The following is an 18,384-nucleotide window of genomic DNA, read 5'->3' on the forward strand; positions in this document are numbered from 1 at the left end:
CTACTTCAAATGATTCTGCATGTTATTCCAGGTTTGAACCTGGTTTTGTTTTATTAAAACATTTCCTGGCGTGTTGAATAAATCTTATATTAAGATGATTTTTTAAACTTGTGACATACCATAAATAGTATTGCTACTGCTGTTGTCTCTTTTCCTCCATGTAGAATGTAAGCTTCTTGATGACAGTTTTCTGTCTTATATTTTTGTTCATCGCTTTGTTCTCTGCTTCTAAATCAGTTCTTAAATATATAGTATCTTGAGTGAATAAATGAGTCTTTGTTAAATGCCAGGGCACATGCCACTTATTCAGGATTTCTAGCTGAGGATGGGAAGCCTCTTTATTTTACTTAATTCTTACATCTCTAGTGTCTGGTGTGCACTAGTACTCCAGTAAGTAATTGTTAAATGAATAAAGCAAACTGGAAGGGTTCTGTGGAGAACCATCTATGGGCCATGAGTTAACCCTGTTTTAGTAGAAGATTGGGTTGACATAGCATTAACAAGATGTGGATGCAGGCATTACCATCATGGATGCAGGGGGAAGCAGGAAGAGTGGCCTGAATGGAGTGTGCAGTGCCAGTTAAAGAGTGCTAGTACATGGAGCCATTTAGGAGTATGGGAGCAAATTGTGGAGGGCTTGGGAATAATAATGATATTTGTTGAGCATGTGTTGTGTATTGTGTGTAATTTTTAAGGGCTCTACATAGATTAACCTACTTAAAACCCCTGCAGTTTAGGAAGATCGATACCAGTATTATCCTAATGTTATGGATAGGAAACTGAGGCCCAAAGCAACGGACTCGCTCAAGGTTGCACAGGTGCTGAAGATACATCTGCAACTCGAGTATTATAATTTACAAGCCTCCATTCCCAACTATTATGATAAAGTTCTAGGCAAGGTACTTTAAACATACCAGTGGTAGGTATTAAGAGCTTGGAAGGTTCTTGGGTAGATACTACTGTTTGTGAATATCTTAGTTGGTTAAATATTTTTATAGCCAAAGAAAGTGAGACTTTATATTCTCATTCTCTTCCCTCTCCCCCCTCCCCCCACCTCTCTCTCTCTCTCTCTCCTCCATCTCCCTCCTCTTTCTGTCCCTCCTCTTTCTCCCCCCCTTTTTCTCTCTCTTTCTCTGTCTCTGCCTCTGCCTCTCCCCACTTCCTTCCCCTCCCCCTGCCCTTAGGAGATATCCAGGCTGGAGTGCAGTGACATGATCTTGGCTCACTGCAACCTTCACTTCCTGGGCTCAAGTTATTCTCCTACCTCAGCCTCCTGAGTAGCTGGGACTACAGGTGGTTGCCACCATGCCCAGCTAATATTTGTGTTTTTTTATAGAGATAGGGTTTTGCCATGTTAGCCCAGCTGGTCTCACCCTGGGCTCAAGCAGTCCTCTTGCCTCACCTTCCCAAAGTGCTGGAATTACAGGTATGAGCCACCACGCTCAGCCAGTATACCTGCTTTCTTCATTTTCTTTCTAACTCTCTGACTTGTGTGTCCCAGTTTCCTGGGCAGCTGTTCATGAACCAGCTTATGGGATTATTTTCTATGCCTGCTTTTCTTCTCTCACCCTACCGACTGTCCTAGAACAACTTCATCCATTCCTGTGACTATAGTAACCAACTGTGTGCTCACAATCCCCAAATCTATAGCTTTTTCCTAGATGTCTGTTATTAAACGGTATATGCAAGTGTCTCGTGGACGTCTCAGCGGTTTTTTGAAGTGAATGTTTTGAAAGCACATTAGAATCAGTCATTTTAAAACTGAACTCCAGATCTTTGGTACCTGCTTCCCTTTCACTGACATGCTTCCGTCACTCTGTATCTCACTGGGCCATACTTACTGTGCTGCTCCAGTCATATCAGAAACAGTGGGGTTAGTTTTGATTCTCTTATTTTCTGTCACATCACTCAATCACCTAAACTTACTGAGTCCACCTATTAAATATTTGCCCTGTATGTCTGCTTCTCTCAATTGTTACCTGTATCATGAAATAGACCACAGTAGTCTCTCGTATTTATGCATCAGCCTCCAAACTGATGTTTCCAGTATGTTCTCCATACTGTGATTAGTGCCACCTTTCTAAAATACATACTTCACCATGTGCTTTTGTAATTCAGTATTGGAATATTATGGAATCAGTAAATGGAGGGAGAGAAGGAGTGAACATGCACATAAAAGCATAAGGGCTCATTCTGTTGCCCAGGCTGGGTTTGAAATCCTGAGCTCAAGGGATCCTCCCATCTCAGTCTTCTGAGTAGTTGAGACTATAAGCACATGCCACCATGTCTGGCTCCTTTTTCTGGATTTTAAAATATAGTCTGCCTAAAACACTATGTTATATTTATAGCATAAATAATCAACTTTAATGTATACTCCAGATTCACTGATATGATACTCCTGTACATTAAATATAGAATTTATTTCTCTCATATAATAATTTCAAATTTGTAATCGATGTTTTTAGATGGGGAATCACACTCTGTGCTCACCCTGGGCTTAATAATCTATCTAGTGTGTTTACCAAGTTTAAGTGAAAATATTTTATAAATCCTGACTCAGAAAATATTCCAACCTAGGCTTAGTCTGTAAGACAAATCTGGCTTTTAACAAGTCTGAGTTAATTTCAGAGTTATTCTCAAGAAAGTCAGAAAGGGCTTCACATTAACCCCTCTGAAGCTGTGTCATTATCTGCTGAAACACTTTGGCTGCCAAGCAGAAAACACAATCCAATTGTATTTTCTGGGTTTAGATATTGTTTCTTATTTGCCCCACTTTACTTCTTCCCTTTTGTTTCCTTTTCTTCTGTAGCAATTGTGCTAACCTAGAACATTTAGACTCCCAGTCGTGTGTTGCTCATTCTTGTCTTAGGTGTTTTTGGTGGTGGTGGTGGTGGTGGTACTCTTTTTGGTAAATGCCTATCAGAGCCAGGAAGCTGAAGTAAGGAGTGATTGGGCAAGATACAGGACAGCAGGAAGTCCAGGTACTGTTTTGACCTAGAGAACACATTTGGTCTAAAGGAGTCCCATTTCATTAACTTAAAAATGTTTTGTGATTTAAACAAAACACGCTGACACCTCAGTTACACTGATTTTGAACTGTGACTTCTGGTTTGTACATTCTCTGCCCACCCTCCTGCAATGCCTTGGATCTTCAATATTAGTTTTGCAAATACAGTTTTTTTCTGATACATACAGCAGGTATATAATCTCTGCGAGTTTTTCCTGGCTGTGTCTTTTTGTGATTTCTTCCATCTCTTAACGTCTTCTGAATTTACTATGTCGTACACTTTGCTGAAAGTATTTAGGTACTTACGGAGATTTAAGAACCATAATCCAAGAATGTAGGCTTTTGGTTATCCAAACTAATAGAAGAATGATGTTTAGAGGATATAGAAGATGATTATCATGTCCTTTAAAATATCACTAAAACATCAAGCGTGTCTTCTGTGCTTTTGACTGGCTCAGGTGAGCACATATCAGATTGCCTGTCACCAGGCCAGATGCTTTACATATGTTATCCGATGCAATCATTAACATATTTCTTTAACAGAGCTGGCATCCCAATTTTATAGATACGGAATCTGACATGTAGGGAGAATACGTAACTTACTCACAGTCACATAGTTAATAAGTGAAAATTTTTTAAATGGGTGAACTGATGTATGATTTTTAAAAGGTAGTTTCTTGATGACCATTATCTTTTAGAAATGCATTATTCTGGTATTCTTTGGTTTACATATTGATATATTATACCCTGTTTTTCAGTGTATAGTCTTTGCTATGACTTCTGGCCAGATGTGGAACCATATCCGTGGACCTCCATATGCTCATAAGAACCCACACAATGGGCAAGTGGTAAGTATAATTCGTAAGCATGAATATTCTGAAGTTTAATCCAGCTTAATTTAGGAATAAGAAATTATGTTTAGTGTTTAGTAGGAAAAGAGTCTGTTTGTAATTCAAAATACATATTCTTTCTAATTTACTACCTGTGTCACATATATACACATATGCATACACACACACAGTATTACTTTTTTTTAGGATGAAGGCCGCTTTAGTGTTGATTTTAAAAATTAGTATCTACCATATCAAATATACATGTATACACTATTTTTTCAAGTTTATCTACTGCTATGGCAATAATATATAACCCCACTAGAGGAAATTGGAACAGTTTGTAGTCAGTGTCCCTCCCATCCATGGTAAATTTAACTTTCTTCAGAAGGGATTAATTATGACATTGTTAAAAACCCTATTGGTCATTGTATTAGAATGTTAGAAGCTCTTTGCCACAGAAGTAAAAGTGAAATTGATGTGCACATTAGTAGGAGAGTTCACATTAGTGACTGCTACTGAATTCACATAACTGAGTTTGTTGCCTTCTCCTTACCTTCGGTGAGTAGGAAATACTGTGATAAATCAACATAGAAACATACTGTCTTTGAGACAGTATTAGGGTGGTGAAGATGAACAGTTTTTCATTTTCTCTCTGACTTTTTCTACTTTTTCTTTTGGAAAAGGTACATATTTTGAGAATAATATAATGGCATGGCTTCTTGTAGCCATCACTAGACTTTTTCAGTTCTCGTCTCGTAACTATTTTTGTTTCATCTATTCTCTCTTCATTTTCACCTGCTAATAATAAAATAATTACTATTATTACTATATAATAATCATTTGGTCCCATATTTTGGGGAACGTTTTCAGATTTCTGTAGTACAGACAAAGATACGGAGTCAAAGCTAGCCTGTCTGAATAATTGGTTGCCATAATAAATTAGACATAGTTTTTGCTATATTTATATGCTTTTGAAATCTGGCATTATTTAGAAAGAACAGTAACTTCAGAAAGCCTTCAATATTCAAAATTCAGTTACACAAAGAAAAATAATTGGAAGTAATTTTAGAGCAATAACTTATTCCCTTACCGTTAATTTTTCTCACAAATGCTGGCTTCCCAACAAGACCCTTCCTGACCACACTATTTAAAGCTGGACTTTTCCTTTCTTCCTCTTCCCCAGTCCCTACAGTCTGTCTCCCTCTCCTGTTTTATTTTTTCTCCACAGTACTTGTCACCTTACAGTATGTTACATAATTTACTTAATGTGTTATTTTGTCCATTTGCCTTTTGCCATGACCCCAGTAATTCATTATATATAATAATGAATTCAAAACAATTCATTACTGTTTGTGGTTTGTTATAGTATACGAAAAATTGTTCAACATTCTTATGGAATATTTTAACATATCATTGTATCCTTTTTTTGGGAGGGTATCAGACTTTTTTTTGTTTGTTTGGTAAAACTTTTGGGTTAGGGGGTACCTGTGCGGGTTATTTACATTGGTATATTGCATGATACTAAGTATTGGGGTATGAATGATCTTGTCACCCAAGTACTGAGTATAGTACCAAATAGGTAGTTTTTCAGCCCTTTCCTCCTCTACCCTCTAGTAGCCCGCAGTGTCTGTTTTTCCTCTCTCTGTGTCCATGTGTATCCAATGTTTAGCTCCTACTTGTAAGAACATGCAGTACTTGATTTTCTGTTTCTGTTAATTTGCTTAGGATAATGGCCTCCAGCTGCATCCATATTGCTACAAAGGACATGAGTTCATTGTTTTTTATGGCTATGTAGTATTCCATGTTGTATATGTACCACATTTTCTTTATCCACACTGTGAATGGACACCTCAGTTGATTCCATGTCTTTGGTGTTGAGAATAATGCTGCAGTGAACATACGAGTGCATGTGTCTTTTTTGTAGAACAATTTATTTTCCTTTGGGTATACACCCAGCAAAGGAATTGCTGGGTGGAACCGTAGGTATATCTTAAGTTCTTTCAGACATCTTCATATTGTTTTCCGTTATAGTTGTACTAATTTACATTCCCACCAGCAGTGTCTGTGTTCCCTTTTCTGCACAGCTTGCTAGCATCTATTATGTTTTGACTTTTAAAAAACAGCCATTCTGACTGGTGTGAAATGGTATTCCATTGTGGTTTTAATTTGCATTTTTCTGATGATTAGAAATTAAATGTATGAAATTAAATGATTAGAAATTAAATGTACGATGGGTGGAGCATCTTTCCATATATTTCTTGCCCACTTATCTGTCTTCTTTTCAGAAGTGTCTTCATGTCTTTGTCTGCTTTTTAATGAGGTTATTAATTTTCTGATTGTTGATTTAAGTTGCTTATAGATTCTGGATATTAGACCTTTGTCAAGTACATAGTTTGTAAATGTTTTCTGCCATTCTGTAGGGTATCTGTTTACTCTGTTGATAGTTTCTTTTGCTGTGCCAAAGCTTTTTTAGTTTAATTAGGTCCCACTTGTCAATTTTTTATTTTGTTAAATTGCTTTTGAGGTCTTATCCATAAATGCTTTGCCAAGGCCAGTGTCCAGAATGGTATTTCCTGGGTTGTTTCAGGGGCCATTTTCCAGGGGACATTTGGTAGTGTCTGGATACATTTCAGGTTGCTCAACTTTCAGGGCATCTACCCACTCCTGGCGTTAGTGGTAGAGGCCAGGAATGCTGCTGAACACCTAAAATACAAAGGACAGCCTCCTATACCCAATTAAAAAAATCATCCAACTCCAGATGTCACAGTGTTGAAAGTGAGAAGCCTAGAGAACCTTAGATACAATTTGGTCTTCCTACGTAATTTGCAGCCAAGAAAAATAACCCATCTAGCATATAATCCCAAAGAATGATTTTCTTTTTTCTTCAAAAAAGAGATAATTTGAAAAACTGAAATATCTAGAGATTAGGATCATGCTGACCTACATTTAATGTTTCGGATGGTTGTATATATTGAAAGTCATTAGTAAATATGATTGGTTTGTAAATGATTTTTTTTAATTTTTAAGAATTTTAATTTTATAGAGTTAGAGTCTGACTCTGTCACCTTGGTGCAGTGGTGCGATCATAGCTCACCGCAGCCTTCAACTCCTGGCTCAAGTGATTCTCCTACCTCAGTGTCCTAAGTACCTCACACTACAGGCCCATACCACTGTGCCTGGCCTTTTTTTTCCCCCAAGAAATAGGATCCCACTGTGTTGCCCAGGGTGGTCTTCAACTCCTGGACTCAAGCAGTTCTCCTACCTTGGCCTCCCAAAGTTCTTGGATTATAGGCCTGAGCCACTGTGTCCATCTGTAAATGGGTTTTCTTTTACTATGCATTAGTAAATGTGATTTAATCTGTGACATTTTATATGCTTAAAAAGAGATTTTAATAAGAGAAAGTAAAGACTCTGGTTCACAGAGGCATTTTTATGCCTTTGTCTTGAAGTGTGCAGGCAAAGAGAAACAGAAAGAAAACAGACCAGAATTCTTTTCCGAACTCTGCCTCTTACTGGGTCTGTCTTTTTTGGGGAAGTTACTTATTCTCTCGTTCTTCTGTAAAATTAGTTGAATTCTGCTTTTCTTAGTGTGGAATTTTTGGTAGATAAAATCTGATAATAAATACAGGGCTGCGAATGGCTGTGTCCATGCCCATATCAACACAAACCTGGTAGACGGCAGTGCCATAAGGCAAAGAGGGAAGGCGGTGTCAGACAGAGCCAGGTCCTATGACACGCAGCTACCAGGGGCAAGCCAGCAGTAGGCTTAGTCCAGGGGCAGAAAAGGTGGGGGAGTAGTAAGATAGGCAGAAGCTGGAAGCACCAAGACGGGTGCCATGGGTGGGAGGAACAGAGAGACAAAGACAGAACATCCACTGGTTGGAGAGGCCTCGTCTGCATAAGCACTTTTAAAAGTCGAAAACACACTTGTCTTATTTTGAAGTCCTTTCAGAACATATCCAAAGACAGTGATTGAAGTGAAAGAAGTTCATATTGGAGGTTAAGGAAACATGGGAGAAGAGTGGGAAACTAAGTCTAGGAAGGAAAGCAGCCAAAAAAGATGTGTTTATCCAGTCAGTGTTGTGAGCGACTGAAGCTTAATTCTGCTATGGGATCTGGGGGAGCCTGTGTAGAACACATATATCAACTTTCCTACTGCAGTGGTGAGGGAGCTGAGGTATTTATACACCATATCTCATCAGTCATTTGCTGAGTGCTATTCTCTTGGCAAAGTTATTACTTCTCCAGCACTGGTGGACTTCATCTGTCAAAGAAAGCCAGCCAGTCAAAGAAATGCAGGTGCTGGTGGTGGAAGTCAGGCTGGAACACACTAAGGCATTAAGGGCAAAGAAACATGGGCAGTGTACTACTCATAGACTATATTTACTACAACTTAGGTTAGTTTATTCTGTTTTAGTAGATTCCAACAGAGAGGACAAAAATCATGAAAAAAACACATTTGGTATTGGTTTTATTTCAAGCTATGCTCTGGAAAACAAAGCAACAAATAAAAGTCTCATCAATTAAATATAGTTTTATTTTTAAGCCAGTACCATATGTCTTGTAAACATTCCTTCAGAAAAAAGTATAAAAATATATGCGTATTTAAGAACATCTATCTCTATAAGAAATTTTATCTTTGTTTCACATTTTAACAGGTCTTTTTAAAAATTTTAGATTGATGGAGTACATGCGCAGGTTGTTAAAAGAGTATATTGTGTGATGCTGAGGATTGGGCATTGCTGAAGCCATCACACAGATAGGAAGTTTTTCAGATTTTGGCCTCCTTCCCTCACTCCCTCTTTTTGGAGTCCCTAGCATCTGTTGTTCTAATGTATATGTCCGTATGCATCCAAGGTTTAGCTCCCACTTGTGAGAACATACAATATTTGTTTTCCTGTTTCTGCATGAATTTGCAACTCCAGCTGCATTTATGTTGATTCAGAGGACGTGATTTTGTTATTTGTAATGGCTGCATAGTATTCCCTGGTGTATATGTACCATATTTTCTTTATTTAATTCACTGTGGATGAGCACCTAGGTTGATTTAATGTCTTTGCTATTGTGAATAATTCTACAGTGAACATACAAGTACTTGTGTCTTTTTGGTAGAACTGTTTATTTTCTTTTATGTATATACCCAGTAATGAGATTGCTAGGTAGAATGGCAGTTCTCATTTAGTTCCTTGAAAGTTCTCCAAACTGCTTTCCACAGTGGCTGAACTAATTTGCATTCCCAGCAGTGGTGTATAAGCATTCCCTTTTCTCCACAGCCTTGTAAACATCTGTGTTTTTTTGACTTTTCTGTAATAGCCATTCTGACTTGTGTGAAGTGGTGTCTCATTGTAGTTTTGATTTGCATTTCTCTGATGATTAGTGTTGATGAGCATTTTTTCATGTTTATTGGCCACTTGTATGTTTTCTTTTGAGAAGTATCGGTTCATATCCTTTGCCCACTTTTTAATGGGGTTCTTTATTTTTTGCTTAAGTTTTTTAAGTTCCTTATAGATTCTGGATATTAGTCCTTCATCAGATGCATAGTTTGTCTTTTCTCCTGTGCAGGTTGTCAGTTTACTCTGTTGATAGTTTCTTTTGCTGTGTAGAAGCTCTTCAGTATAATTAGGTTCCACTTGTCAATTTTTGTTTTGTTTGCGATTGCTTTTGAAGACTTAGTCATAAAATGTTTGACTAGGCCAGTGTCCAAAAGGATATTTCTTAGGTTTTCATCTGGGATTTTTATAGTTTTAGGTATTTTTAAGTCTTTAATCCATTTTGAGTTAATTTTGTGTATGTGGAAAGCTAGGAGTCAACTTTCATTCTTTTGCATATGGCTAGCCACTTACCCCAGCACCATTTATTGAATAGGTGTTTATTCCCCATTGTTTGTGTAGACTTTGTCAAAGATCAGGTGGTTGTAGATGTGTAACTTTACTTCTGGGTTGTCTGTTTTCTTCCATTGGTCTGCATGTCTATTTTTGTACCAATACTATGCTGTTGTGGTTACTGTTGCTTTGTAGTATAGTTTGATGTTAGGTAATATCCCTCCAGCTTTGTCATTTTTGCTTAGGATTACCTTGACTGTTTATGCTATGTTTGGGTTCCATATGAATTTTAGAATAGCTTTTGGAAAATGTGGCACATATACACCATGGAATACTATGCAGCCATAAAAAAGGATGAGTTTGCATCCTTTGTAGGGACATGGATGCAGCTGGAAACCATCATTCTTAGCAAACTATCACAAGAAGAGAAAACCAAACACCGCATGTTCTCGCTCATAGGTGGGAACTGAACAATGAGATCACTTGGACTCGGGAAGGGGAACATCACGCACCGGGGCCTATCATGGGGAGGGGGGAGGGGGGAGGGATTGCATTGGGGAGTTATACATGATATAAATGATAAATTGATGGGTGCTGACGAGTTGATGGGTGCAGCACACCAACATGGCACAAATATACATATGTAACAAACCTGCACGTTATGCACATGTACCCTAGAACTTAAAGTATAATAAAAAAATAAATAAAAAAAGTAAACCAAATCAAAACAGAAAAAAAAAAAAAAGAATAGCTTTTTTTTTTTTTTTCTAATTCTGTGAAAAATCATGGTAAATGGAGAGAAATGGTACTGAACCTGTACATTGCTTTGGGCAGAATGGCCATTTTAATGATAGTGAGCCTCCTTCCAATCCATGAGCATGGGATGTTTTTCCCTTTATTTGTGTCATCCGTGATTTCTTTCAGCAATGTTTTGTAGCTCTCCTTATAGAGATCTTTCACCTCTTCGGTTACATGTATGCCTAAGTAATGTGTGTGTATCTGTGGGGGGGCGGGCAGTTGTGAATAAGAATGTGTTCTTGATTTGATTCTCAGCTTGAACGTTATTTCAATAATTCAAGCATTATTTAGAAATGCTACTAATTTTTGTAGATTGATTTTGTATCCCGAAACTTCACTGAAATCGTTTATCAGGCCTTTTGGTAGAGTCTTTAGGGTTTTCTAGATATAGAATCATATGATCTGCAAAAAGAGACACTTTGACTTATTCTTTTCCTATTTGGATGTCTTCTGTTTCTTTTTCTTTCCTTATTGCTCTCATGAAGACTTCCAGTACTATGCTGAATAGGAGCAGAGAGTAGACATCCTTGTCTTGTACCAGTTCTCAGGGAGAATGGTTCCAGCTTTTGTCTCCTGTTCAGTATGATGTTGCCTGTGGGTTTGTCATAGATGGCTCTTATGATTTTGAAGTATATTCCTTTGATGCTTTGAGGATTTTTATCACGAATAGATGCTGGACATTATTGAAAGCTTTTTCTGTGCCTATTGTGATTATGGTATGGTTTTGTTTTTAAATATGTTTATGTGGCGTATTACATTTATTGATTTGTATATGTTGAACCAACTTGGCATCCCAGAAATGAAACCTCCTTGATTATAGTGAGTTAACTTTTGAATGTGCTGTTGGATTCAGTTTGCTATAATAGTATTTTGTTGAGGATTTTTACATCTATGTTCATTAGTGATATTGGTGTATAATTTTTTGTTGTTGTGTCTTTGCCAGGTTTTGGTATCGGTGCTGCTAGCTACATAGAATGTGTTAGGGAGGATGGGAGGATTCCTCCTTTGTGTGTGTGTTTTTTTTTGGAATAGTTTCAGTAAAGTTGATGTCAACTCTTCTTTATTATCCATCTTGAATTCATCTGAGGATTCTGTCCTCCTTTTTTTTTTTTTTTTTTTTTTTTTTTGAGCCGTTTCGGTAGGGTTGGTACCATTTCTTCTTTATATATTTTACAGAATTCATCTGAATACATCTGGTCCAGGGCTTTTTTTGGTTAGTAGGTTTTTTGTTACTGATTCAATTTTGGAAGTCAGTATTTGTCTGTTCAGGGTTTCGGTTTCTTCCTGATTCAGTCTTGGAAGAGCGTATGTTTCCAGGAATTTATCCATTTACTCTAGATTTTCTAGTTTTTGTACAATGAGGTATTAATATAGTGCCTGAGTATCTTTTTTATTTCTGTGGCATCAGTTGTAATGTCACCTTTGTCATTTCTGATTGTGCTTATTTGCATCTTTTCTTTTTCTTCTTTGTTAATCTAGCCAGTAGTCTTTTGATCTTGTTTATCCTTTCAAAGAACCAACTTTTGGTTTCATTGATTCTTTATATAGATTTCTGTCTTCAATTTCATTGAGTTACGCTCTGATTTTAGTTATTTATTTTTGTCTGCCACCTTTTGGGCTAGTTTTTTCTTGTTTTTCTAATTTCCCTAGATGTGATGTTAGACCGTTGAGATTTTTCTGTCTTCTTGATATAGGTATTTAACACTATGAACATTTCTCTTAACATTGGTTTTACTGTATCCTAAAGATTTTGGTATGTTGTATCTTTGCTGTCATTTGACTCAAACAATTTTTTGTTTTCTGCCTTAATTTGTTATTTACCCAAAAATCATTCAGGAGCAAATTATTTAGTTACTGTGTAATTTTGTGTTTTTGAGATTTCCTCTTGAAATTAATTTCTATTTTTATTCCACTGTGATCTGAGAATATGCTTGGTATGATTTTGATTCTTTTGAGTACACCAAAGATGTTTCATGTTCAGATAAGAAGAATGTTTATTCTGTGGTTGTTTTGCAGAGTATTCTGTAGATGTCAGTTAAGTCCATTGCATTTAATTTAAGTTCAGAATTTCTTTGTTAATTTTCTGCCTCAGTTATCTGTCTAATGCTGTGATTGGGATCTCGACATTTCCCCACTATTGTTCTGTGCCTATCCAAGTCTTTTTGTAAGTCTAGAAAATTTTTATGAATGTTTTATGAATCTGGGTGCTCCAATTTTGGATGCATGTATATTTAAGATACTTAAGTCTTCTGAATGAACTCTTTATCATTATGTAATTACCTTCTTTGTCCTTTTTTAACTGTTGTTGATTTGAAGTCAGTTTTATCTCATATAAGTACAGTCTCTGCTCTGTTTTGTTTTTCATTTGTGTGTTAGATCTTTATCCATTACTTTGAGCCTATGAGTATTGTTACATGTGAAATGAATCTATTGGAGACAGAACATATTTTAATGCAGTTTTCCACTGTCTATTAAGTGGAGCGTTTAGACTGTTTACATTCAACGTTAATACTGATAAGCGAAGTTTTCTTCCTATTGTGCTGTTGTTAGCTGGTTAACCTTTAGTCTTGATTGTGTAGTCGCTTTATAGGGTCTCTGGGCCATGTGCTTATGTGTGTTTCTGTGGTGGCAGCTATTACTCTTTTGTTTCCATGTTTAGAACTTTCTTAAGTAGGTCTTGTAAGGCCAGTCTTGTAGTAATAAATTCTCTTAGTGATTGATTCTCTGGGAAAGATTTTATTTTTTCACTTATCAGCTTAGTTTGGCATGAGATGAAATTGCTGGTTGGAATTTTGTTTCTTTAAGAATTCTAAAAGTTGGCCCCACTCTCTTCTGGCTTGTATGTTTTCTGACAGGGAGTCCTATGTTACCCTGATGGGGTTCCCTTCATAGGTGATAGGACCCTTTTCTCTAGCTGCCTTTAAGATTTTTCTTTTGCATTGTCCTTGGAAAGGCTGATGACTATTTGCCTTGGGGACAGTCATCTTGTGTAGTTTCTTGCAGGGAATCTCTGCAGTTCTTGTATTTGCACATTCATTTCTCTAATGAGATTGGGGAAATATTTGTGGGTTATGTCCTCAAATATATTTTCCAAGTTTTCTGCTTTCTCTTAAGAATGCAAAATGAGTCACAGATTTGGTTGTTTTACATAATCTCTTATTTCTCAGAGGCTTTGTTCATTTTTTAAAATTATTTTTTCTTTATCTGACTGGGTTGATTTGAAGGAGTGATCTTCAGGCTCTGAAATTGTTTCTTCTCCTTGATCTAGTCTATTGTTAAGACTTCCAACTGTAATTTGAAATTCCTGTAGTGGATTTCTCAATTCCAGAGGTTTAGTTTGTTTCTTTCTTACTATATCTTTGTTGTCTTTCAAATTTTGAATTGCTTTTCTGACTTGCTTGGATTGGATTTCAACTTCCTCTTGGATCTCGTTGAGCTTCTTTGCCATCCAGCTTCTGAATTTATATCTTTAATTTCACACATTTCATCCTGGTTAGGATCGATTTTTAGGGAGCTAGTGCAATCCTTTGGACATTACAAAAGACTAACTTTTTCAATTCTTGTACTTCTTGTACTGATTCCTTCTCAGAAGGAAGTGGTGCTGCTTTTTCTTTTTGAATTTGCTTTTGTTTGGTTGGGGCTTTTTATTTTTATATTCTCTTTTCCTTGAAGGTTTGACTATGACGTATGCTGTGTATAGTCAGTTGGCTTCGTCTCTGAGTGCTTTCATAGGGCCAAGACTTTGTACGATTTCCTTGGTTGCAAATAGGTTCCTGTGGTGGGTTTCACAGGCTCTGAGTGTTGAAGCAATGTGGTTTCGTTTGGTGGTGTAATTCAGATTGCAGTCCACTGGATGACACTTAAGAGATAAGGGCCTGCAAATAGGATCTTGGTTGTGCTCTCCACTTTTGTATTTCTTTTATTTATTTATTTATTTGTTTATTTATTTATTTTTATTCTTATTATACTTTAAGTTCTAGGGTACATGTGCATGACGTGCAGGTTTGTTACATATGTATACTTGTGCCATGTTGGTGGGCTGCACCCATCAACTCGTCAGCACCCATCAACTCGTCATTTACATTAGGTATAACTCCCAATGCAATCCCTCCCCCGTCCCCCTCCCCATGGTAGGCCCCGGTGTGTGATGTTCCCTTTCCCGAGTCCAAGTGATCTCATTGTTCAGTTCCCACCTATGAGTGAGAACATGCGGTGTTTGGTTTTCTGTTCTTGAGATAGTTTGCTAAGAATGATGGTTTCCAGCTGCATCCATGTCCCTACAAAGGACACAAACTCATCCTTTTTTATGGCTGCATAGTATTCCAAGGTGTATATTTGCCACATTTTCTTAATCACCCTGAACACGCCCGGTCTCATCTGATCTCGGAAGCTAAGCAGGGTCAGGCCTGGTTAGTACTTGGATGGGAGACTTTTGTATTTCACTGCATCCACAGTAGTGCTGTGGGGAGGGAAGGCGGGGGTGAGATATGACTGCCTCTCTGGTTTCTGAGCTTTGGTGGTAACCCATCCTACTACTGGTGCCTTTCCAATGTTTTCCTTGCCTTGGGGGTGGGTGGGGGGTGGGCTCTAATGGGCTATGCTTCTGCCTCCTGTAGAGCAGTCCAGGAGAGTCACAACTCGTTGGAAACCCACTGTTCTCTGTATTTGCGTGAGTCAGAACGAGTTGTGGAGTGTGTTCACTGGTGGTCTGGTGATGCAGCAGATGAAGGGCAGAGGATCCTGACCAGGGCATGGAACCATATGTACAACTGGTATATTTTCAACCTGGCAGCCCAACAAGGTTGAGTTGTCCTGACCTGGTGGGTCTCCCTCCAGTGTCTGCACCAGGAACAGGCCCAACCGGCTAAGCTTGTCCTAAGCCTTCTGCACCCAGATAACTGTTCTAGACATTTGATGCCTTGGGACTCCTTGGGGAAGAAGCTGCAGCTGGCTGTCAGGCTGCATTCGTCCCGGACTAGTCTTATGGAAGAGGGGATGCCCAGCTCTGATGTCAGCACATGAACCCATGCCACAGTCTTCTCTGTGTTCTGAGACTGAGGGCTGCTTGCCCACTCAAGCTAAGGCCACAGATCTCAGCTTGGTATCCCTGGGTGGTGTTGTCAAGTCCTGGGGAGTTGGGACCAGATCCAGGGGTTTGTTCTCTAGCCCCTGGATGTCAGGACCAGCTGTGCTGCAGGAGAGCAGACTGCTCCTAGGCCTCCAGCAAAACACTCAGAAGGGGCAATGGAGGCTGTGCTGTGGGCACACTTCTGCAAGATCACTCAGGCAGGCAGGCTTAGGAGGGGCCACGGGGTTACATGGATCAGATGCACCCCAGCCCTGTGGCAATGGTGGCCCTGCTCTCTTCCAGCCTAGCAGACAGCAGGAGCTGCAGCCACTCAGTACAGCATGGCAAGCCTTGGGGCATGGACACCTATGGTCCCACATTTTGCTGCAGCTGCACTGCACAGTGAAACATTTGGGGATGTATGCAAGTTTGAGCTGTGCTTCTGCCTATTCTCTGGGTGGCTTCCCTGCCAGTTCAGAGGTATTTGGGGGTCTTGGGAAACCTGTAGCTAGGATCCCAGAGGTATGTGGTGGGAGTGTGGTGCCGAAGTTCCTTCACTCACTGCTTCCTCAGGTCTGGTTCAGTACAGGGGGCCGGTCCTAGTGCCCCACGACTCAGTGGCCTCCTAGCTTCCTCCCTCTGTAATCACAATGTCCATCTCCTCTCTGTTGACCTGATGCTTTCTCACAAAATCTTTATTCAGAGTGTGATGGTTTATTTGATATTTTGGTTCCTTTTGGTGGAATAGACAGTTCCCGGCTGTTTCTAGTTAGACATCTTGAAGATTTTAAAAATTCTTAAACAGATGGATAGATAATTTGTTCCCTTCTCAGAAAGTTTATTATTGATGCTGTCAACAGGGCCTTTGTTTTGAATTCTATTTTTCAGAAGTAGTGTTCACTGCAGTCCTCTGAGCCATTTATTTCTACTGCACATTGACCTCAACATCAACAGTGTACACTTGGGGAAAACACTGTTTAGAATGGCACATAGTTTGTGGCAGCCAACAGAATCAGTGTATAACAGACCTGTATCAGCTCTAATATTCTGATTCTATCTTTAATAGGTGAATTTTCCAACTGCAGTGAGCAAATCGGGCCTGACAAGCTTAATAAAATACAGGAGTATTTTGTTGGGTGTTCATTTAGTTCTTAGTTTGTTTTTGAAAAATTAGTGGTATTTGTAAGACTAGTGACTCTGCTCATATTTTCATATATTAATTGTGAAATCAAACATGTCTTGGAAAACCTGAAGATATTGACAAAGTGTTTCTTCATTGAACTTAAATGTAAATGAACACAGAGAATATAAAGAAAATTAATAGTGCAGGCAGTGTGGTGCTGTGCTGATTTGCAAGTTTGTTTGTTTGTCACTATTAAGATACTATGTAATGGCACAAGTCAAGTACTAATGGTCCGCTGAACAGCATGAAAGTCACCACAAAAGCAGTCATTATTGTGTAATAAAGGGAAACTATACGAACGTATGGTTACATAGGACACAAAAACAATTTTTGTTGTTAAAAAAGCAATAATCTTTTAACAATATGCGCTTGACGAAATAAAGCTTATGCGTAGGCTGTAACTCCCACCATGAACAAATGCGTTATTTTCAAGATTTGGATTTTAGCTTCTGCTTGACAAGGATTTCTATGGGTTTGCCAGATATAGTCCAGAAATTTTCACTGCATTGTAAGTCAGTTGTGAGTAAAACTGAGTGTTATATTCTACATGCACATGCAGAACATTTTATTGCAAAATGACCTGCGGATGTAGTCTCAAATTTATCACTGAGGCATTTTTTTCCTATTTCTTAGGCAACCATATTATACTTTATCCAACTTCCTTCACCTTCATGCCTCAGGGATTTTGTACATGCTAGGTCTTTGAGAGCCATTAAGGATGCTATCATCCCATTTTTTAAAAAAGTTAAAAATCATATAGACTGATTTAGATTAAATGCAATGCTTTCAACAGAAATATTTATAAAGGGCATTCAGTGGCTTTATTACAATCGTCATATCACCAGCAAAGAGAATGTTAACATTATCCTAAACAAAAAAACCCAGCAAGACAAGAGTAATTGACACACATTAGGATATATGGAAATCTACATTATCCTAAACAAAAAAACCCAGCAAGACAAGAGTAATTGACACACATTAGGATATATGGAAATCTACATTATCCTAAACAAAAAAACCCAGCAAGACAAGAGTAATTGACACACATTAAGGATATATGGAAATCTACATTATCCTAAACAAAAAAACCCAGCAAGACAAGAGTAATTGACACACATTAGGATATACGGAAATCTACATTATCCTAAACAAAAAAACCCAGCAAGACGAGTAATTGACACACATTAGGATATATGGAAATCTACATTATCCTAAACAAAAAAACCCAGCAAGATAAGAGTAATTGACACACATTAGGATATACGGAAATCTACATTATCCTAAACAAAAAAACCCAGCAAGACAAGAGTAATTGACACACATTAGGATATATGGAAATCTACATTATCCTAAACAAAAAAACCCAGCAAGACAAGAGTAATTGACACACATTAGGATATACGGAAATCTTGGTGGTAGTATTTGGAATTGAGATTCTTCCCTTTTATTTATTTATGCCTTTTTCTATCCACTTAACGTATCTGTTATGTACTCTGTTTGCACTAGTAGTACGGATATATCATGCAGCTCATTGTCCAGTGGGGATACATAATATGATATCGGTTAGCCTAAAGTCTCAGTCTTGAGAGCCTCGCTTCTTACTGAGTTGCATGATATTTGAGACTGGAATTGTTTTAGAATTTTGCCTCAGCACCATGGTTATTTTATGGCCG

The 18,384-nt window shown here is 38.1% G+C and overlaps 1 protein-coding gene across 3 annotated transcripts in view; it reads left to right on the forward strand.

Moving 5' to 3' along the window:
- TUSC3 (tumor suppressor candidate 3) overlaps window positions 1-18,384 on the forward strand; it is a 264,065-nt gene that overhangs the window by 166,787 nt on the left and 78,894 nt on the right. For all 3 annotated transcript variants that reach the window (XM_030937977.1, XM_010358156.2, XM_010358155.2), the window contains exon 6: window positions 3,766-3,855. In XM_030937977.1, the coding sequence (XP_030793837.1) occupies window positions 3,766-3,855 (90 nt within the window). The remainder of the gene's footprint in view (window positions 1-3,765; window positions 3,856-18,384) is intronic.

Source organism: Rhinopithecus roxellana, chromosome 9, assembly GCF_007565055.1.
Source record: "Rhinopithecus roxellana isolate Shanxi Qingling chromosome 9, ASM756505v1, whole genome shotgun sequence".
NCBI classification, from domain to species: Eukaryota; Metazoa; Chordata; class Mammalia; order Primates; family Cercopithecidae; genus Rhinopithecus; species Rhinopithecus roxellana.